The 23543-nt window shown below is 35.6% G+C and overlaps 1 protein-coding gene across 1 annotated transcript in view; it reads left to right on the plus strand.

The window, feature by feature from the left end:
- Positions 1-23543, plus strand: part of LOC101890597 (transient receptor potential protein) — a 45643-nt gene that overhangs the window by 21114 nt on the left and 986 nt on the right. The window contains 12 exon segments of the mRNA XM_059127036.1: positions 8325-8386; positions 8389-8525; positions 11470-11646; positions 12634-12868; positions 12932-13084; positions 15241-15386; positions 15451-15818; positions 15880-16237; positions 18951-19179; positions 19335-19491; positions 19619-19779; positions 19853-20016. Of these exon segments, the coding sequence (XP_058983019.1) occupies positions 8325-8386; positions 8389-8525; positions 11470-11646; positions 12634-12868; positions 12932-13084; positions 15241-15386; positions 15451-15818; positions 15880-16237; positions 18951-19179; positions 19335-19491; positions 19619-19779; positions 19853-20016 (2347 nt within the window).

The following is a 23543-nucleotide window of genomic DNA, read 5'->3' on the forward strand; positions in this document are numbered from 1 at the left end:
AAATAAACATTCTCCTTTGCCCTAGGGCTTACAATGTAGGAGACTACGATATTAAGATTATATTAGTGCCGCATTTTTATGCTAAGCAATCATTAAATTATTTTAGTGTTTTAACACTAAATAAAAGTGTTTAAAAGTTTAAAAAAAGGCTAATACAAAAAAAAATAAAATAAAATAAAAACTTAAATCTACCTTAAAACTATATAAACTTAAACTAATCTATTTACAATTATATTATTACTGAGCTGTGTTGTAGACAGGCTCAGAGTCAGCGTCGAATCTGTTATACCTACGATGGTAGTACATTAGGCGTTCATCATCGTAGAGCAATCCTTCGTCGCGTAATTTTAGTAGAGCTGCGGGTGGCAGATGCTTCCTTCTTTGAATATTGGGGATTTCCTCTTGGTAGTCCAGGAATTGTTCCACTATCCCATTTTCCACGTTTTGGCTTCTCTCCAGAAAGTTTAGTGCATTCTTCATCATGAAGACGTCTATCCGGCTAAATTCGATGGCGTTGTAGATATTCCAGTTGAGTGGTCGTCTGAATATTCCATTCTCGTCAATTGTTGGCCTCATTCCTAAGCACGATGCCAAGATCCTCCTTTCCCATTTCCTTAATCTTTCCATTTGGGCCGAAGATATGTCAGCCCAAGCGGCAAAGGAATAGGTTATTATGGGCCGGATAACTTGCTTGTAGATAAGCAGTTTTACGTCCGGCGACAGTCCTCCTCGCATCCTGAATAGCCTCTGGTAGGCGAAATTCATCTTTTTGGCCTTTGACAGCACATAGTCCACGTGGCGGCAGAAGTCAAATCTGTCGTGTAGGATGATTCCCAGGTATTTCATCCTATCGGAAGTTTCAATTAGTTGGTCACCAACCTTGATCGTAGGGATGTATTTTCGGAAGCTCTTTGCCGTAGACTGTGGTTTCCCTTTGTAAACCACAGATACGCATTTTCCAACGTTGAGGTTGAGTCCCCATTTGTTGAAGTAGTTGTGGAGCGTATTCATGTACGCATTCAATCTTCTTTCCACAGTGCTTCCGAAGCGACCTCGTAGCGCCAATAAAATGTCATCGGCGTACATGAGCAGTAATCCTCCTTCAGGTGGTCCAGGGATGTCGCTGACAAACAAGTTGTACAATACTGGTCCCAGCAGTGATCCTTGTGGAACCCCTGCTTTTACCAGTCGTTGTTCAGACAGTTTGTCATCAACTCTGACCCGAAAGACTCGATCCTGGAGAAAGCTTGCTACCATGCGACAGGTTTGTCCATCGAATCCAAACGATTGCATTTTGTATAAAATGCCATGTTGCCATACCGTATCAAAGGCTTTGGTGAAGTCCAGACCAATTGCAATTGTTCCCATTTTGGTCTTGAAACCGTCCGTGACGTATGTTGTAAAGGCTGCTAGGGCATGGGTTGTGGAGTGCTTTGCTCTATATCCGAATTGGCAGTCCTTTAATATCCTCTTCTCCTCGATGATCCTGTTGATTCGGCGCAGAAGGAAGTATTCAAGAAGCTTCCCAAAGGGCGATAGCAGGGAAATCGGTCTGTAGCTCCCCCTTAGGGTTGCGTCTGTTCCGGGCTTAGGAATTGGTACCACTAAAGCCTCTTTCCAGGCTATTGGGAAATAGCCAATGTTGAGGCAGTGGTTAAACAATATGGTGAGAAAAAGAATGATGGCTTCACCAGCCTTTTTTACAGCAATATCAGGGACCTTATCGATGCCACAAGACTTCTTCGGTGCCCTTCTTGCTATAGTTGATCCGACCATGTCTGGATCAACGAATCCATTTTCTTCCCATCGGTGTGTGTTATAGATGGACCCATTTGCTTTGAATTCATTGCTGAATTCAACAGAGGGCGATGCCACAAGACTTCTTCGGTGCCCTTCTTGCTATAGTTGATCCGACCATGTCTGGATCAACGAATCCATTTTCTTCCCATCGGTGTGTGTTATAGATGGACCCATTTGCTTTGAATTCATTGCTGAATTCAACAGAGGGCGAGTGGTTTCTAATTTCTTCCGCTGCTGTGTTGACCATGTTGCGGAGGGAATAGTCTATTGTTCCCTCGGATTGATGGTTATCCTGTATGTAGTCTGCCAGGATCTCAGCTTTTTGTGTATTATCCGAGGTAATTACACCGTTATTGTCTATAATTCCCTTTATTGGTTGCCGGAATGCCAGGCCAGCGGCTCTTTTGACCTTCCCGTATGTTTTCGAGTTCACCTCGATGCTTTCCAAGTAGCCCTTGAAGCGTTCTTTCTCGTGGATAATAATCAGTTGCTTGATTATTATGCTTAGGTTCCTTATGTCGGCCTTGAGGATTGGGTGGCGATCAGGATCTGCAGTGCGTCTTAATATTCCCCGTAACCTTTTCCGCTCGGTGATGAATCTTTGGATGTTGGGTGGGAGATCTCCAAGGAAGGAATTTCTGACTTCCTGAGTTGGCACGTTGCTTTCTATGGCCGATCTGAAAACGGAGCTTAGGCCATCTACAAATGCGTCTACCTCGGCTATGCTGACGTTTCTATCCAAAGGAAGGATGTGCTCCTGCAGTCCTTCTTGTAAATGTCGTCTGTAGCGGCGAATCCTTGTTCGCTTTTTGGTCCATTTCAACCCCTAAATATATGGCGATCATCACCAAAAAGAGTAGGCTTCTATTCTGACCCTCATCTTATCCCCATGCAAAATTTCGTAAGGATCGGGCCATAAATGCGATCTGTAAATGATATCCTGATATCCTAACTACTTAGTTTTGTTAGCTGTAGAAATATTACCAAATGTTTAATTCAAAATGAAAATATGCCAAAAATATGAGAAAATAGAAAAAATATGAGAAAATATTACAAAATCAATATTTTCATCTTTAGAGAGATATTTGTATGCGATTTTTAGACGTGTTTCCTTTCCTGCCAAGAGGCCATTCTGAATTAATGAGAACTGTCGAAATCAGTTCAGTCGTTCTCGACATATATGAGATCTTTCAAGCATATCTTCTTTGATAGACATATGTATCGCACATATTTTGCTATATATACGCTTTGTTGGATGTTAACATCAATGAAAAGATCAGAAGTAACTTTGTCATGGCTTTGTGATTTCGCCGGGATTTAAAATATTCGCGGTTTAATGAAAAATTTTGAATTTTTTCATCAAACCTATTTTACCCGCTAAATATTATCCGATGACCACCCAAATTGGTAGGCTTCTTCCCCACCCTAAACTCTAGCTACATGCGAAATTCCGCTACTGCAAAATCCGACATTTTTCAGTATTTGGTCCATTTCAACCCCTAAACATTTGACGATCATCTCCAAAAGAAATAGGGTTCTATTCTGACCCTAGCCCCACCTCCATTCTAAATTTCGTGAAGATCGGGCCATAATTGCGACCTGTAGAGTGATTACAATTTAACATGGACAGACGGACGGACGGACATACATAGCTAGATCGACTCAGCTCGGCGAGATAGGAAGATCCATATATACTTTCGTATGTGGGAAATCAATATTTCGTGGTGTTACATAATTTTTGGCCCAATCAAACTTATAATACCCCCAACACATAGTGTTGTAGGGTATAAAAATCGTTATATTTTCAAACTATTTGCAAAAAATCCACGTTCTTAAATAAAGTATAGAAAAAACCCACGTCTTTCTTAGAACCCATTGCCGAAAAACTCTATTTCTAATTAAAAGTATTCTCAAAAACAGTTTTTGGAGAAATATTAAAAAAAATCACTTCCATTGAGAAGCATTGACAAAACATTGTGTGTCCTTCGAAAAATATTTTAGTAAATGTCCTTCTAAAAATATTTAAATATATTTTTAAACAAGTAAGCAAAGGTTATAGTCGTATGTTGCCGACCATGTTGGAAGCCCCCTAATGTCCAAATCCATTTTGAAGATTCGTTTTTGAAATAATGTCACAGAGCCCTGCCCAAATGTTGCCCTAAGATTTTTGTCCGCCCTACTCAGTCTGTAGTGTTGCTAGGTATTCAAAACAATTTCACACGGAAGTTGTGTTCCATTTTACAGCTAAATATAATGCAATGGTCATCCAAAATGCTAGACTTCTTCCCTGCCTTAATTCTCTTTTCAAGCAAAATTCCGTATCTGGAAAATGTTATTATTTTGGTCCATTTAAATTCAAAAACAACAGGCTTTAATTCTGACCCTAACCCTCCCCCTTTGCAAAATTTCGTGAGGATCGGACGATAATTGCGAAATGTATGTAATGCCCTCAACAAAAAAAAAAAAAAATTATAAAATATACAATTCAAATTTTTAAGTCAAATCAAAAAAATCGCATGCGATAAAAAGTTTGACAAAAATTTCGAATTGCTGAGAATTGTGAAAATCACTCCAGCGGTTCTTGACATATAAGCAGAATAACTAAGATCTATTTCTTTTACATATATATTGTACCTATTTTAATATGTATCCAATTTCTTGGCTATCAGCATCACTGTAATGGTCGGAAGAGAACTTTTAATGTATTTGTAATTTAGCCGGGATTAAAGATATTCGCGGTTTATTGGAAATTTTCATATTTTTTGACCCAGCCCAAAACTCTAACTCCATACAAAATTCCGCGTCGATTATTATCGTTATCAACTGATAACTGTGGAAATTTTTCTGTTTTTGGTCCATTTCTTCAATAGGCTTTCACAACAGGCTTCTATTTTAACCATAACCCCACTCCATTTTTAATTTCGTAAGGATTGGCCCATAATTGCGACCTGTAGCTTGATTAAAAATTAACATAGACAGACGGACATACATAGCTAGATCTACTCAGCTCGGCGAGATATGAAGATCCATGTATACCTTCCTATGTGGGAAACCAATATTTCGAGGTGTTTCATAATTTTTGGCCCAATCAAACTTATAATACCTATAACTATAATAGGGTGCATAATAGTGTTGTAGGGTATATAAAAAAATCCACGTCCTTCGAAAAAGATATTAAAAAATTTCATGTTCTTCAAATATATACCATGCCATCGTAAAATATACTTAAAAGGTCCTTAAAACTATATTCTTAAAATTCTACATCATTAGAAAATTATTATCAAGAAAAAAAATCAACGTTCTTCAAAAATTGTATTAAAAAAACTCAATTCAAAAAATATTTTGTCTTTTGAAAATATTTTAAAAAAATAAAATATAAATTGATAAAAATTGGAGGAATGTTTTGGTCAAAACTTTAAACCTTCAAACGTAAAGAGTCAAATCTTACCCAAACGCCATCAATTCATATATAGAGGCATATAGGGTTAAAGCCGTACTTTGTTTGAGTTTGTGCAAAAATCTGCAACAAAGCATGCTTTCGGACGATGATGCTAAAGACAGAACTATTATATTGAAACAAACCAAAAATATTCTATAATGTCAAAGGGTCTTGATAGTACTCGTTTTTAGAATAATACCTCAAAGGAGTTTTGGATTCTCAGACCGTATGTTTTTAAAGCCCTTATACAGTTGAGAGGGGGAAACTTGTCCCCTCTATTAAGCTTACTTTGTGAATTAAATTTTCAAAACGCCGATATACTTGCTTTCTTTTTTTAGCTTTAGCTCTTTTAGCTTTTAGTTTCTTATTCTACTGGATTCTCCCCGTAATTATTTTTGGTTTTGCTCAGCGTTATATATTATACGGGTGAGATAAAAAATTGTAACAAAGTCAAACGTCACAATTTTTATTTTTTAATTTTATGAAAGCAAAATATGTCGGAAATAGCATCAAATTTTAGACAAAGTTTAGTTGTTTCGAAATGGTCACCTTTGGCACGAATTATGACATTCAAGCGGCCCGTGACACACTGCCCGAATGTTGCTCTGCGATATTTTGGCCCATTCCCGCCGAAGCGCATGCTTGAGGTGATCGACACTTTGGTATTTTTTAGTGCTAACCTTGCTTTTCAAAATACTACAGACACAAAAGTCCAACGGATTAGTATCCGGAGACTTCGGTGACCATTGTGTGCTGGAAATGAAGCGAGGAACCTCATATTGTCACATTCTTGGGTGGCGGGTGCAGAGTGTGATGGTGCTGAGTCCTGTTGGAATGTCCAAGGTTTGTGGCAAAAATGTTTTCGTACTCGACGCTTGAATACACACTCCAGAACATTTTCGCAATATTATTTGGTATTTATTTTGATGCCACGGTCGATTAATACGAGCGGAGAGCGACCATCGGCTGTTATGGCGGCCCACTCCATCACCATGGTCGGCGCTTGAGTTCTGGTGGCCAACCGAAGGTGCACATTTTCAGCGGACCTCTTTGACAATTAAACACGATCATTTTGTTTGTTTACAAACTGGTGGACAACGAATGTTTTCTCGTCGGAGAAAACGAAATTCGGCAGTTCACCACTTTCAGCCAAGCGAAGCAACTGAATAGACTGAAAAGGCTTAATTTCAGTCTACTTCCTTTATGTTGTGGTGTAAGTTGTTGCACTTTTTGGAATTTCAATGGCTTTACCTCGAGCTCATTAATATACCCTACAACTACACAAGGTGGTCAGGGTATTATGTCTTTGTTCATTTGTTTGTAACAGGCAAAAGGAAACGAGATAGACCCATAGTTCCTTTTGATGATCTGCATAGAATCACATTCTGAGTCGATTTATGCATGTCCGTCCGTCCGTCTGTCCATGTATTTTTGTAAACAAAGTACAGTTCGCATTTATTGCTCTACCCTGATGAAATTTTGCACAAATCATTTGTTTGGCCCAAGGACCCAAGAACCCTATTGAAATTGGAGATAATCGGTAAAAATTTAGATACAGCTCCCATATATATTTTCGTCCGATTTGCCTTTTATTGTGCAAAAAAAAGGTGTAATATCAGTCCGAATAGTATGGAATTTTGCACGTATGATCAGATTGGACCTGAAAATAAGTATTCTAAATTTTATCGAGATCGGTTCAGATTTGGATATAGCTCCCATACATAACTTCGTCCAATTTACCTTTGATTGTGCACCAAATATTGGATGAAATTTGGCATTTACGACCGAATTGAGTCTAGAAGCTAGTACGTCAAATTTGGTGAAGATCGGTTCAGATATAGCTATAGCTCCCATATATACTGTTCATCCGATTCGTCATATTTGTAACCCACAGTAGTAATATGCACTCCGTAACAACGATATTCAGGGAAATATATCAAATACAGCTCAGAAATATCTTTGCCAAATTTTATCGAGATCGGTTCAGATTTGGATCTAGCTCCCATATATATTTTTATCCGATTTCAAACTTTAAATTATAATCATAGCGTGTATGATTGAATTCTCCCATAAAAACTTTTTATTGTTATGCGCAGCTCTACTAAATTAGTAAAGTGGTGTAGGGTATCATAAAGTCGGCCCGCTCGACTTTAAGACCTTCTTTACTGGTTTAATATTTGCCGAATAGAATATTGCAATATGTTCGATCAAGTCGCTTCTTTAGTTTTTTCTGACTTCAAATGTAATTTTCAAAAAATGCAGTTACTATGAAATTTAAAATATTCTTTTAAAAAATATTTACTTCCTTTAAAAACGTTATTAAAAATATTACATTCTTTATTCTGAAAAAATCAGGACCCTTCCAAAATATTCAAAAAAAAAAAAAAAAAATCCTGAGGAAATCACAATTTTTTTTCATAATATTCTTTTTAACATTTATAATAAGAAATCCAAATTTATTAAACAATATACTCACCAGAATTCACATCCTTAGGAAAATTTTCTTAAATATTTTACGTTCGTCTTCGACTTTTCTTTAATTCTTAAATAAGCTGCTTTACATCCATAGAATTTCAAAATCCATTACTTCATTACAATTTGTAGGTCAGTTTTGACAATATTTCGATAAAATTTGATTATCTATTGCGTGAAAAAAAAATCATTACATCTTTTCAACATATGTTTCATTTGGGGGTTTTTCCTGTCACCATTACATCGCATGCTTACATTTTATGTGGTCAGATATGTAACTTCTTCCCTTTCGGTTTGTAAAGGCAAGACCAAAAAAAAAAACTAACATAAAAAGCTTGGGGGTTGAAGCGGAACCACCTAATGGCCATTAGCCTAAGTGAAAAAAATAAAAATATGTTTCAAGCTAAAATACATTTTCGACATTCGCCGCAGTGTAATGGCCGCCTTATGGATGCAAATTGGATTTATTAGCTGGACCAAGAATAACCAGAGACTGTTTTCTATCGTTGCATTTTTTATTATGCCTAAAAGTGTTTCTTGGCAACTTAAATATTTTGTTGAAGACACGAAAATGAATTCTTATTTTGCTTTTCGTGCCCCCATTTCGTTACAGATGCGGCTGTGATGAGTGCGTTACATCACAGGAAACCGACTCTTTGCGCCACTCACAATCACGTATAATGCCTATCGTGCTCTATCGGCCAGCTCTTTGATTGCCCTCAGCTCACGTGATCCTGTCCTGACAGCATTCGAATTGGCTTGGGAGTTGAAACGTCTACAAACTATGGAATCGGAATTTCGTGCTGAATATGGGGTAAATAATTTAAAATACATTTTTATCCCGCAGTGATGACTTTCCAATCACGACAATAACAAAGCAGTACTTAACGAATCGAAAAAAATCAATATTTTTCACTTATTGCATAGATTTGATCCTATGTGTTTAGGGCTAAAATTGTCATTGAGAACTATGAATGAGCTAATTAAAGCTTAGAAATTCCATTTGAAACTCTGAAAATTATAGGACACTCTAATTGGAATTCAAACTTTTCAGTTGGAATTCAAAAAAATGTCATTAAAATTCTGAAAGATTCTAAAATTATAATTCATAATATTCAAACCAATTTTAAGTAAATCTCGACTTAACAAGGTGTATGGAGAAAATTATCAGAGGAAACGATACAACAGTGTGTCTATATTGCTGGTTTTCTTCACACGGATATGTTTTTTAAGCCCTCTGTAACTGTTCTAAGCTTAAAAATTTTCATTTCAAATTCAAGACACGCCAATTGGAATTTAAAATTTTCAGTTGAAATTCACAAAATTTCATTTAAATTCTGGAAGATTCTGAAATTATAGTTCATAATATTTAAAATATAAAATCCACTTTAAATAATTATCGAAAAATCAAAATGTATTAAGAAGTCTTTCAGAGGATATAAAAATTAATAATAAATATACAGAGGATATAAACATTGTGTCTACGTTTCTGTTTTTCTTCACATGGATGTATTTTTCAAGTCTTTGTGCCTGTTTTTAGATTTACATTTTATGGAGTAAAATCGTATGCAATAGACCATTTAAGTGCTTTAACACAAAACAGCGGTCATAGCTGGAGCTTTTTGACTATTAATGTCGGCATATTTGAAAAATAAATTATGTTCTGAATTTCGATTGAAGAAAACCAAATTTCTAATGAAATATCTATATATATGAATATCAAAAACAAATTCTGGAATTTAAAATGATTTTCTGAATTTCAGATGGAAATTCCGATTTTAAAATTCCAAATATCAAATGACAATGTCATTTTTGTAACGTAATTTTGAATAATTTCTGAATTTTGAATGAGTCATCGGAATATGAAATGAATTGCGAGGAACTTCGAATGAATGAATGAATGAATTACAAATGTATTTTTCAGTTGAAAATCTCCTGAACTAAAACTACTCTCTCATCAATGAATTGAAAATTGTTCCAATTATAAATGCTTATTCTTATAGCCCTTTCAGCAAACAGACAAATAGAATTTTTGATTTCCATACGTAACTAAACAAGAAGAGCTTTTTTCTATAGGCAAATCTTAGTTCACCTAACTCCAACACAAACAAAACGAAGTGCCAAAGTAGACAATCCAAAAATATCAATTGTTCATTCGCAAAATTTAAATAAAGCAAAATATTGTGTTTGAAAATGAATAGTTCACAAAAAAGGTATGGTCCATTTTAACCGATGTGCTGCGTCGATCACAACAGATGCGCTTCTTCGCCGTTCTAAATTATGCGCCAATTGGCATATAATTATGACCTGAGAGACTACAAAAACTTGTTGGTCCATTTCAAGCCCTAAAGATTTCTACTCTGATCCTATCCCTGACTCAAAGCAAAATTTCGTGAGGTTTGCGTTATAATTGTGAGCTGTAGCGTGATCACAAATTAAAATGGACTGACGGACTACACATAGGTAAATAGACCCAGCTCGGCGAGATAGGAAGATAAATATGTAATATCATGAGGTCTAGAAAAAATATTTCGAGGTTTGTGGCATCACCTAACCTTTGGCGGATTAGGTTGATATTTCCGCTACCCTCATTTAGACTTTTATTTAAATGAGAAATTCAAAACCGACGTCCGGACATAATTCCCGCGGTCATAGTCCCCATTGAATATATGTCGTAATCCCCATAATAAAGTGGGAAGTATGGCCGCTACAAAAATATTAAATGTAGTAAACTTGTGTTCGCGTTGTGCGGACATACCCATTGTTATGGGAGTTATGGGGGTTACCCATTATTATGGGGGTTATTAGCTTTTGTTTTTTTTTTTTTTTTTTTTTTTTTTTTGTTGGACATAATCCCCATTCCATTGTAGTGGTTCGGTCGCAATCCCCAGAGAGTTGCGGACATAATCCCCATAATAATGGGTATGCCCAAAACGATTGGGTGTGCCAAAAAATTAAGATATTCTACTCTGGGTATGGCTAGACAGCCTTTGGCCGTTGCTCGAGATTTTGTCCTCTGAGTATGTCCCGCACCGGCTACCGTGATTTAAAAATTTCTAAAATTAATTTTTTTTGTGTGTCCGTTTTGGAAGCGGTTATGACCAAAAACAAACCGAACATAGTCCCCATAATAGCAACGGGATTTTGTCCGGACACCAACACGGCACCTCCAAAACCAGCGGAAGCAATAATTTTTAAAAAAATAGAAAATTTAAAAAAAAAAATTTGACAATAGAGCAATAGGTGAAATGAGCTTTTACTCCCAGATGAAAAAATATATGAACTGAAATAAAAACTTGATTGTCTGGATAGCAATTGCTTGTCTGCCTTAAATAAAAGTTCTGTAAACAGGCTAATAATCACCATAATTGCAATGTGGATTATGCCCGGGCAACTAGACGGCACAGAGAAAACCAACGGGCGCAATCATTTCTAAAAAATTAAAACATTTTCTTTTTGGAAACAAAAAAAAAAATCTTTTTGGAAACAAAAACAATTTTTTTTACAGCAGAGCAATACGTAATAAAAGGTATTCCTGGACGAAAAAAGTAATTGAACTGAAATAAAAACTTGACTGCTGCCTTAAACAAAAGTTCTGTCAACAGGCTATTAATCTGGACTACCTTTGAGATTTAAATATTTCGTTAATATTTCAATTTGATTTCGTTATTCATTATTTCGTTTACGAAACTCCGTTTCAAATACAAAAATATGTTTACTTCCATGATTTAATCCAAATTGCTTTCATCACTCTTCAGGAGATGCGACAAGGTGTTCAAGAGTTTGTAACGTCTCTGCTAGATCATGTGCGAACATCTACGGAACTGGAAGTTATGTTAAATTTCAATCACGAACCATCGAATGAAATCTGGTTTCCTGGAAAGAGGCAAACATTGGAGAGATTAAAGTTGGCAATTCGTTTCAAACAAAAAACGGTGAGTACATGAAGAATATTTGAAAAAAGAAAGCTGGCAGTCTATATGGGATAGCAAGAAGTCTATATAATTGCGATCTTTAACTAGGATTCAACATGTGGATGAGGTGGCTATTTGTGCATTTGTTTGTAACAGGCAAAAGGAAACGAGATAGACCCATAGTTCCTTTTGATGATCTGCATAGAATCACATGCTGAGTCGATTTATGCCGTCTGTCCATGAATTTTTGTAAACAAAGTACAGTTTGTATTTATTGCCCGATGCACAAATCATATGTTTGGGCCAAGGACGAACTCTATTGAAATTGGAGATAATCGGTCAAAATTTAGATATAGCTCCCATATATATCCTCGAACGATTTGCCTTTTATTGTGCACCAAACGTGTAATATCAGCCCGAATAGTATGTAATTTTGCACATACAACCAAATTAGCCCTGCAAATAAGTATGCCAAAATCGGTTCAGATATAGCTATAGCTTCCATATATATATTGTTCAACCGATTTGTTATTTTTGTCCTCGGCAGCCGTAATATGCACTCTGTAACAACAATATTTGGGGAAATATATTAAATACTGCTCAGAAACACCTTTGATCGGTTCAGATTTGGATACAGCTTCCATATATAACTTCGTCCGATTTACCTTTTATTGGGCACCAAACGTCTAATATTTGTACAAATGGGATGGAATTTGGCACTTATGACCGAATTGAGTCCTTACTGGTTTATAAACGTAAATAGCAATACATCAAGGAGTCTCGTTATAGTCAATGTGAGAAAGGGAGTCGATAGAAGGGTATTATATGAATACTAATCTTATCAAATATTAAGGTCCCTCTAAAATATTAAATTAAAAATGTGCTGCTCTAGTAGTATTTAAATGTGTTCGTTAATGATTTGAGGAATATTGTTTAAATAGATTTCAATTATTCTTTAAACGTTTTATTTTATTTTTTATTTTATTTTATTATCGACAAAATATCCAGTTTGTTGCCCATCCCAACGTACAACAGCTGCTTGCTGCCATTTGGTATGAAGGTCTACCCGGCTTCCGTCGTAAACAGGCGTCACAGCAAATTATGGAGGTGCTAAAACTGGGTTGCATGTTTCCCATCAACAGTATGAATTATTTGATGTCACCGGACTCTGATGCTGGCAAATTTATGAAGAAACCATTTGTAAAATTCATATCACACTCTTGTTCGTATATGGTCTTTTTGAGTGAGTCTTCATGGAGAAGATCTCTTCGAAATAATTGGAGTTACATTATAATTTTGTTTTTAGTGCTATTGGGCGCCGCTTCTTTACGTATCGTCCAGATAATGTTCGAATTGATTGCTTTTCCCTGGATGTTGGCGATGTTGGAGGATTGGCGAAAACACGAACGTGGTTCCCTACCCGGTCCCATTGAATTGGGTATTATTATGTACATAAGCAGTGAGTATTAAAATCTATAAAAAACGACTTTTTTGTGCATGATATGGTGGTGAGTAATGATAATGTTGGTTTGGACTGACTGCCTTCTCACTCGTATTTATATTTCCTCATCTAAACATGGACGTTTCTAGAATCCGAATACAGGATATTCTGCAATATTCTAACGAAATAGGAACTACGCATATATGTTCCAATAAACATATACAAACCAACCAAAGCATGTAAACAACTAAGGAAAAAGTATTCATAAATACGAGTGAGTGACAGAGAACGATTAATAAAGTCGCTAAAATAACTATAAAGCTAAGGCTGAAACATAGAAAAAGATGTATGGAAAAGAAAATATAAATAATAATTGCTCTGTCCCAGAACCTGCAATTTGATATTTTTCGATATCATAAACGAAAAATAGGCTGTAGTAGTAAAAACTTTTACATTTTTTATACCCTACACCACAAGGTGGTCAGGGTATTATGTTTTTGTGCATTTGTTTGTAACAGGCAAAAGGAAACGAGATAGACCCTTAGTTCCTTTTGATGATCTGCAAAGAATCACTTTCTGAGTTGATTTATGCATGTCAGTCCGTCCGTCTGTCCATGTATTCTTGTGAACAAAATGCAGGTCACATTTATTATCCGATTGAGATGAAATTTTGCAAACAATATTTGTTTGGCCCAAGGACGAACTAATTGGAGGTAATCGGTAAACATTTAGATATAGCTCCTATATATATCTTCGTCCGATTTGCCTTTTATTGGGCACCAAACGTGTAATATCAGCCCGAATAGTATGGAATTTTGCGCATTAGGCCTGAAAATAAGTATGCTAAATTTGATCGAAATCGGTTCAGATATAGCTATAGCTCCCATATATATTGTTCACCCAATTTGTTATTTTTGTCCTCCGCAGCCGTAATATACACTCTGTAACAACAATATTTGGGGAAATATATCAAATGCAGCTCAGAAATACCTTTGCTAAATTTTATCGATGTCGGTTTAGATTTGGATATAGCTCCCATATATAACTTCGTCCGATTTACCTTTTATTGTGCACCAAACGTCTAATATTTGCCCAAATGGGATGGAATTTGGCACATACGACCTAGAAGGTAGTATTCCAAATTTGGTGATGATCGGTTCAGATATAGCTATAGCTCCCATATATATTGTTCATCCGATTTGTTGTATTTGTTACCTACAGCCGTAATATGCACTCCGTAACAACGATATTCAGGGAAATATATCAAATACAGCTCAGAAATATCTTTGCCAAATTTTATCGAGATCGGTTCAGATTTGGATATAGTTACCATATATATCAATATAAGTCCGAATTTAAAAGATACAAATTCTTCGGCATATTTAGTCCTTTGAATTTTAAATTATAATTATAATCATAGCGTGTATGATTGAATTCTCCCATAAAAAAAAAACTTTTAATTATTAAGTGGAGCTCAACTAAATTAGCAAAGTGGTGTAGGGTATCATAAAATCGGCCCCGCCCGACTTTAGCAAATAACCATAGGAAAAAAAACATGAAATGGACCACTACTTTTGTGTGAAAAAAATACCAACATTTCCATTCTACCGAAACGCTGAAAATGACTTACAGGCGAAATCCAAAAAATACACAAAAGGCGAACTTCTGGCTTTTGTATGCTGATTTGGTTGACGAATATAGCCAAATATCGTAGACAAGCAAATCATATAGATGCGTTTAAATTTAGAGATACAGAGGGTCTCTTGCTTTTGGAGATGATCGCAAAATATGTAGGGATTCAAATGACTCAAAAACAGAAAAAAAATTCCTGATCACACAATTGAGGCCAATCGACACGGAATTTTGCAGGAGAAGAGAGTTATAGCATTTTGGATGACCATTGGATTATGTTTAGCACGACGGAGTGCGTAAATATTGGGCAAATGTCCCTGGTCTAAATGCTAAGAGTAATATCTGGGCAGTGTTCCGTGACAATATTTCAAAAGCGAAATTTTCCAAAATGGATTTAGAATTAGGGAGCTTCCAACATAGTGTAGTGTTGTAGGGTATCACATGGTCGGCCCCGCATGACTATAGCTTTCACTTACTTGTTTTGGTATATTTTTCTTTTTGATGTTTCTATCATATTTTTTATTCTTTCCATATTTTGCTAGGTTTAATATTTGGCGAATTGAAATCACTTTATTCGGATGGTATTTTCGAGTATATTCAAGATCTTTGGAACATTGTGGATTTTATATCGAATATGTTTTATGTAACCTGGATTCTTTGTCGTGTCACAGCCTGGATTGTGGTTCATGTAGGTTGTTGAATAAGAGACTCAACGATTTTTCTATATTTACCTGCTTTTTTGTCTTCTACAGCGTGATCTTTGGTATCGTAATATAGATCCCTATTTTCCACGAGAACATTGGCATCCATTTGATCCTATGCTTTTGTCCGAAGGTGCCTTTGCCGCCGGCATGGTATTTTCCTATCTCAAGCTGGTTCACATATTCTCCATAAATCCACATTTGGGACCACTGCAAGTATCGTTGGGTCGCATGATTATCGACATCATAAAGTTCTTCTTCATCTATACCTTGGTCCTGTTCGCTTTTGGCTGCGGTCTCAATCAGTTGTTGTGGTACTATGCCGAATTGGAACAACACAAATGTTATCATCTTCATCCAGATGTGGCCGACTTTGATGATCAAGAAAAAGCTTGTACCATATGGAGACGTTTCTCAAAGTAAGGATGAAGCCCATCAAAAATCCAGGAATAGAATTTTAACTAATTTATTTCATTTCAGTCTCTTTGAAACATCCCAGTCTCTGTTTTGGGCTTCTTTCGGTTTGGTCGACTTGGTGTCGTTCGATTTGGCTGGCATTAAAAGCTTCACCCGTTTTTGGGCCCTACTCATGTTCGGTTCATATTCCGTAATCAATATTATTGTCTTGCTCAACATGTTGATTGCCATGATGTCCAATTCATACCAAATCATTTCGGAACGTGCTGATGTTGAATGGAAATTCGCTCGTTCCCAACTATGGATGAGCTATTTTGAAGATGGTGGCACTGTACCACCACCGTTCAATATGATGCCCTCGGTGAAGCTCTTGAAGAAGGCATTCGGTAAGGTGTCACGCAAACGGTCGAAGAGTTTTATGGTAAGTTTTGTCAAGATGATTTTTCTTGTGAATACATTTTTAATCAGATTTAAAAAAGGTGTCTAAGGAGGAATGCCATGAAATATCTTATAGGTGCCATTTGATGCCCTTTTAGAAATGACATCCAAATGTTGTAATACAAATTTAGAAATGCTCAGATTTTTAAAAGGCGTTTGAGGGGGAATGTCTTGAAAATTTTTTGACCTTTTAGATATTGTAAGGCATTTCATATCACCCTAATGTTGTAGAACAATTTAACAAATCTGTTGATGTTCAGTTGGGATCTTCTCCCCTTCCTAATGTGGGTCACTGGTTTCTAAAATGTCGCCACGTGCGGTATGCAGAGTATATGTTGAAAAATCGGAATACCAAGATGGAGTTACATGGATATTCATTGCCTAGAATGAAGTCAACCAGGTTTCCGTATCAACGTCTTGTGGTAACATATTTTAGGCTGACAGGGCTTCTTTTTGCCTTTTAATAATCTGAGTGCTCGACAATAGCCTTTGCTTACTTGTTAAAAATACAAACTTATTTTCTTTTTTGTGAGTCTCAATGATTGATGTTGAATATTTCTTCCTTTGACACCTTCCCATCAAACTAAGAAAGGAAACATGTTGTATTAACAGTAAAACCCACAAACACATAATATATAAATTTGAATGTTTCCCGTCTTCGAACCAAACTTGGTTGAAATCAAACCTCATATTCCCTTCGAGAGTTATCATGCGCACCAGCCTGCCAGTCGGACGGACGGACACCCCTATATCAACTCCAAATATCCTGAAATGTTATTTCGTGTTGTATACAATATATGCAAAGATTCCAAGGAATCTTTAAATTTCAAGAAATGTGGCAGAGAGTGGAACTTTTAAGCTAGTTTACGGTGTAAACTTTCAACACGTGTTACCTATTTTATGTATACAATGTACTAGATTTTTCCTGTAATTATAAAAAATTAACTTTGTCGCATAGTGATATTAACAAAAGTATTGTGTTTTCTTGGCAAAAAAATCAATCTTGGCAATCAATCAATGAAGCCGTTTATCATAAGTCCTTGAAAATTCATCAATAAGAATCCCTTTAGAGTATTTTTATTTAGCTGCTGACAAAGAACTCAAATTTGGGAATAATTTTGGATATACCCCTGAAAAAGGTGATATTATTGTTTCTAGATTTGACATAGTATTTGGGAAAAACACAAGTCCAAGTGTTGCTTTGCCGTTAGGAAAAATTATAAATACAGGTTATGATATGTCGTTGGAAAGACTTATCATTCCAAAAAAAAGATACATAGTAACGTTAAGTAAAACAAGTAAAAAAACAGTAAGTTCGGGCGGGCCGAACTTCGAATAGCCTCTACCATTTGGAACGAATTTGTGTACCGTTGTATGTGGGCTATACGATAACTTGAACCTATATAGATATTTCTGTTCGGGGGAATAAAGTGCTTGGAAACAACTTCTAGTATGGATTTTTAGATAATTCTATTCAAAAATGTTGCTAAAATCATCAAAATGCCGAATATAGGGAGGTACCGTTGTATGGGGGCTACACGATAGCATTGTCCTATATAGACAATAATCTCCAGGGGATGAAGTACTCAGCAGCAAATCCTTATGTGGATTTTCAGACAATTTTATTGAAAAATTTGGCAACAATCCTAAAAATGCCGAATATCGGGGGTACCATTTTAAGGGAGCTATGATAAAGTAGACTTATATAGACAATTCTCCTCCATACGGTAAATTACTCAGAAAGAACTCGTTGTTTTAGACAATTATATTGGAAAATGTGGCGGATGGAGAGGGCTAAATCGTCTTATAATTTTACGCTAATTAAGAAAATATATAATTTGTTATGTCTTAAATGATTATTTCGATGAGTTACAAACGGAATGACGAATTTAATATACCCTCCATACTAAGTATGGTGGAGGGCATAAAAAATCTACAATATCCTTGAAAAAAATGTCATAAAGGATACTTGTTATATTATTTTCTTGCAAACAACTAGCATAATAGGTCCACGATATACAAAGACTACAAGGACTATACAGGATATTTATGACAATATCCAATTTCTTAAAAATTATATACGTAATTCTCAAAATTGTGTTCATGCCCTTTGGACGATGTAAATACATGTTAAAATTTTATAGGTTTTTTTTATAAGAAATATGCTCTTAAAATTGAAGAAAATTATTTTTTTTAATTGTATTTTCAAATGGTTGTTGCTTTGTCCATTTATGGAACCCCATACACACGTCCCTTTTTGATGGCTGGTAATATCTTTGCTTAAGGATACAAAAATGTTGGCTAGTCTTGCTTCAACGCAAACGGCAAATAAATAATAAACATTTTGAGCTGCTGTGATTGAGTGCTGTGAGCATCAAAACAACACTGGGCCAACGGAACTAAAATTGTTTGCAAATTGTTTTAAAGGGATTAACGATAATAAATTGAGGACATTATTCGTAATAAAGCAACCCAACACGGCTCTATGAAGCTGTGACAAAGAAAACATTGACAGACGTCATAGATAAAAATGGGAAAACACTATCTCAGATGAAAATGTTCAAATGAATGCAAATTTTGCATTTGCGGTATTTTGTGAGAGAAGGGGGGAGTTTGGGATGATTGCTGCTTGCTTTTTTTCAATTTATCATCTGACTTAGCTCTTACCTCTCCCCTCTTCTTTATATTTCACACAGCGTAAATCAATGGAAAAGGCATTGGCTCTCCATGAAAAGGTAATGAAACTCTTAATACGACGTTATGTCACTGCCGAACAAAGGCGCCGTGATGATTTCGGTATTACCGAAGATGACATCATTGAAGTGCGTCAGGACATCAGTTCGTTGCGTTTCGAATTATTGGAGATTTTCCAGAATAACAACTATAATGTACCGGATATTGAAAAGAAAACAGCAGCAGCAGCAGGTGAGTATGACACACAATACGAAACACACACAGACACACGCACTGACAAAAAACATAGATGTACTGCCAGTGCATTCGTGTGGCCTTGTTCTAATTAACGGAAAGTGAGAAATTGGAAATTTTGTTAATCAAATATTTACTGTTTTCGGTTACAGCTGGAACCAAAAAGGGCAAAGTTTTGGAAAGACGTATTCTCAAAGATTTCCAAATTGGTTTTGTTGAAATTCTAAAGGAGGAAATGGCTGCGGAGGGTGGTGGCGATATATTCTCTTCATTGGCCAATGTCATGGGTAAAAAGAAGTCACAAAAGGGGTAAGAATTTTCAGAGTAAGAGAAATGCAACATATGTTGTCCCCCCTCTCTCCCTCTTTCTACAGAATATCAATTAACGTGCTCATTTTTATTTAAAAAATTCTTCTCTCTCTCTCTGTATTTGCAGTGAAAAAGATTGGAATGAAATTGCTCGCAAAAATACAATGAGCTCAAATCCCATTGGCAGCAAAAGCTCATCGTTGCAGCGTCATTCACAGCGCAGCTTGAGACGTCGCATTATCGACGATGCCAATGAGGGCTTGAGAATGGATCAAAATCAATTGCTTGGTATGCCAATATTATAACTCCATCATATTAAGAATTTAATATAATGTGACCTGTCGTTATTCTCTTCCTATAGCTTATAAACCAGAGCTGGGTGATGTGACAAGAGCAACACGTGTAGCCTACGTTAAATTCATGAAAAAGAAGATGGAACATGATGAACAAACAGCTCCGCCTGAACCAGAACCTGCAGCAGCCGCCGCCGGCAATGATACAAGGAAGACCATAAAGAGAGTACAGGTAAGGAAGTTTTATAGAATTCACAGATTTTTTTGTGGAAAAAGTTATCCACTTTTGTTGACACCAGCGTACGAAAACAAACGAAACTATTAACATATCCCTCTCACGAAGACACAAACTTTTAAAAATTTTCAATCGTTTTGTACTCCAAGCAAAACCTTAATGTACTTCGGTTATGAGTTGCCGAGTTGTATCGTATACGAATCGCGTTTACCAACGTTTGTTATGCAAATGATGACCGGTACATTAAGAGTTGTTATTCTTAACTTTGTGTTTTGTACTTTTTAGATTTAATGATGAGCAAATAAATGCATAAGGAGTAAAAAAGCTGTAAATTAGCCGGGCCAAACTTTGAATACCCTCCACCATTTGGAACAAATTAGCAATTCTCAAAAAAAAAAACCGTTAAAATCTTAACAATACCGAATGTAGCTGTTACATTAGGGTCTATACGACGACATGGACCTGCATAGGTAACTTTTGTCATAAGCTATTACAATATTCAAATGCGAAACTTGAAAAAAATCTGCTTATAATGTAGCTAACATAATCAAAATACCGAATATAGGGAGGTACCATAGGGGTCGTAAAATGTAGACCTGCACAGACAATCTTCTGCCACAGGCTGTAGCATCCATTACGAACTTCAAATACCAAATTTGAAATAATTCAGGTAAATAATGTCGCAAAAATCATCAAAATACCGAATATCTGAAGGTACCGTTATATGGGGGCTATACGAAGACGTAAGCCTACTTGGCCCATTTTCAATACCAAGTCCTGCATACATAATACGTATTTGAGTAAATTTTTATTAACTAACTTAATTTCGTTCGGAAGCTAGAGTGATTTCCACAAACGGACGAACATTGCTAAATCGACATAGAATTTTATGCTGATCAAGAATATTTATACTTTGTTGGGTCTAAAATGTATATTTCGAGGTGTTACAAAGGGAATGACAAACTTAATATACCCTCCATACTATGGTGGAGGATATAAAAATGAATAATTTTAACGTTGAATTAGTTTGTACATTATTTGTAATGAGTTAATATACAGGCAAACGTCTGCAATGAGTATTGTACTGTTTCGTTTCCAATGTTGCGTCATCCAGCAATGTACATTTATGTTCTGCTTTTGTTTCTACACAAACAGTAAAAAAAATAAACAAGTGCCGTTATCTTAATATCGGTTTTGTTTCGTTTCGTACTACGAGGAAATACAAAACGAACCGATTGTAAACGTTTCCAATAGGTTATTTTCGTTCGCTGGTGGATATTATATTTGGGGTTGGTGAATAAAACTATCCAAATTAGGAGATAAAATTGTCGGTCGGGTGATAAAGTTTTTCACGGTGATCAGTGTGACCATTTTAGCATTTTTGCAGCAAAATTTTCATTTAGCATTCTTCTTAGCTTTATGAAATTATTAGTTTAGCATTTTTTAGCTTTTTTTTGGTCAAAAAATTTTCTTATATTTTAGTCCTTTTTATAAATCCAATTTTTCTTAAACCTAAACAATTAAATTACATGAACATTTTGAACGAAATTACTATTTTAGAAAAGCAACTGCAAAAGCTAATTACATATGAATGGGCAAACATAGACTCAACGATTTTTTTATTGTATAACAAATTAAAAGTGTTTTAAACGAAAACCCGTTCAAGGAATTTTCTTCTTTTGTTATGAATTGTCTAGTTTTACCTTTTAGTAGCGCAGAAGTTGGAAGAGTTTTCAGTGGCATGAACCTTATAAAAGCAGAAATTAGAAATAGAATATTATACACTGTGAAGTCACATCTTTACATTAGGTTAAATAAAGGTTGCGAAGGTTTTAAGATTACAAACGATCTCATTCTAATCATCATTCGGTCTCTAATTTTCAAGTAGCAGGACTTAATACATTTTAATAACATCATATTAAATTTAAAAACAGATGATGGACCTTATTGGTCCTCCTTCGGAATAACCTTCATGGATCTGGATCCAAATTATTTTTTCAAAAACCTGTCATCTCTAAAAAATTTCATGGTTTGGACCGAAGTAATGCATATTCTTATAGAATTTGCCCTATAGTAAAGCTTAAGAAAAGAGAGTCATGCTGGTGGCTATTCAGAACAATATTTGTAAATTAAGGTTTCTCTATATGAATTGTTGTAAAAAAAAATCCGAAGTGCGCCATTCGTATATTTCTTAATTCGCCTGGAATTCACTTTCAGCATTTCGGTGGAATAGACATTTTGGTATTTTTTCCCACAAAAATTGGGGCTCATTTTATCCGCTAACTGTTATCCGATGACCATCCAAAATGCTTGGCAGGGCCGATACCGAACTCCCCCTTTAAATTTTTTATGGATCGGACGATAATTATGACGTGTCAGAAAAATTTCAATTTTAGGTCCCCTGAATATTTTGCGATCATCTCCAAAAACATCAAGCTTTTATTCTGACATTACCTCACCCTCCATCCTACATTTCGTGAGGATCGGACCATAAATGTGCCCTGTATATAATGTTCTCAATATATATAGTGTTGTAAGGAGTAAAGAGCAAAATGTAAAATTCAATATTGTAAGTCAAAATGAAAATATCAGCATTTTAGCAAATATATATCGCTATATTTATCCGATATCTTCTCTATCAACATTTACGTAACGGTCAGAATTTATCTTTTCGTGTATTTGTAATTTCCCAGTGATTAAAAATATTCGCAGTTTAATAGAAAAATTGTTTTTTTTTTAAACAAAACTTATGGTCAATTTCACACGCTCGATATTATCCGATGGAAAGCTTCTTCCCAGTCCTAAGCTCTAGCCCCATGCTAAATTCCGCGTCTATTGGTTCATAATTGTGACCTGTAACGTGATTGCAAATTAAGATAGGTAGTTCGGCTCAGCTTAGCGAGATTGGAAGATCAATATATACTTTCCTATGTGGAAAGCCAAAATTTCGAAGTGTAACATATTTTTTGGTCTAATCAAACTTATAATACCCCCAACACATAGTGTTGCAGGGTTTAAAACGTATTTATATTTAGCATTATTTTTTGGCATTTTAATTTTTTTTGTTTGGCATTTTTTAACATTATTTTTATGCTGTTTTAGCTGCAACACTATTTTAGATCTGGTCACACCGTCGGTGATGCATAAAATTATCTACGGTGGTGGATAAAATTATCCATGGTAGTGGATAAAATTATCCATTATCCACGTAGGTGGATAAACTTTTATAGGCTGCGTGAAGAATTTATCCACTTTACTGTTCACAATTATTTGCATTTATGGATAAAATTGTCCATATTTGTGGATAAAATTATCCGGGTTGGTGGTAGGAGTAAAATGATCTACATTGGTGGAAAGAACTTTTATGGTTGGTCAATAGAATTATCTACATCGATGTATTAAATTATTACTTTGATTGATTGGTGGATCGAATTATCCAGTTTTGTGAATAAAAAAGAACCATAATAAAAAATACTAGGATAAAACAACATCCGCTATAATCGGATGAATTTACCCTCGTCGGA

This window comes from Musca domestica, unplaced genomic scaffold (genome assembly GCF_030504385.1).
Source record: "Musca domestica strain aabys unplaced genomic scaffold, Musca_domestica.polishedcontigs.V.1.1 42, whole genome shotgun sequence".
Classification (NCBI taxonomy): Eukaryota; Metazoa; Arthropoda; class Insecta; order Diptera; family Muscidae; genus Musca; species Musca domestica.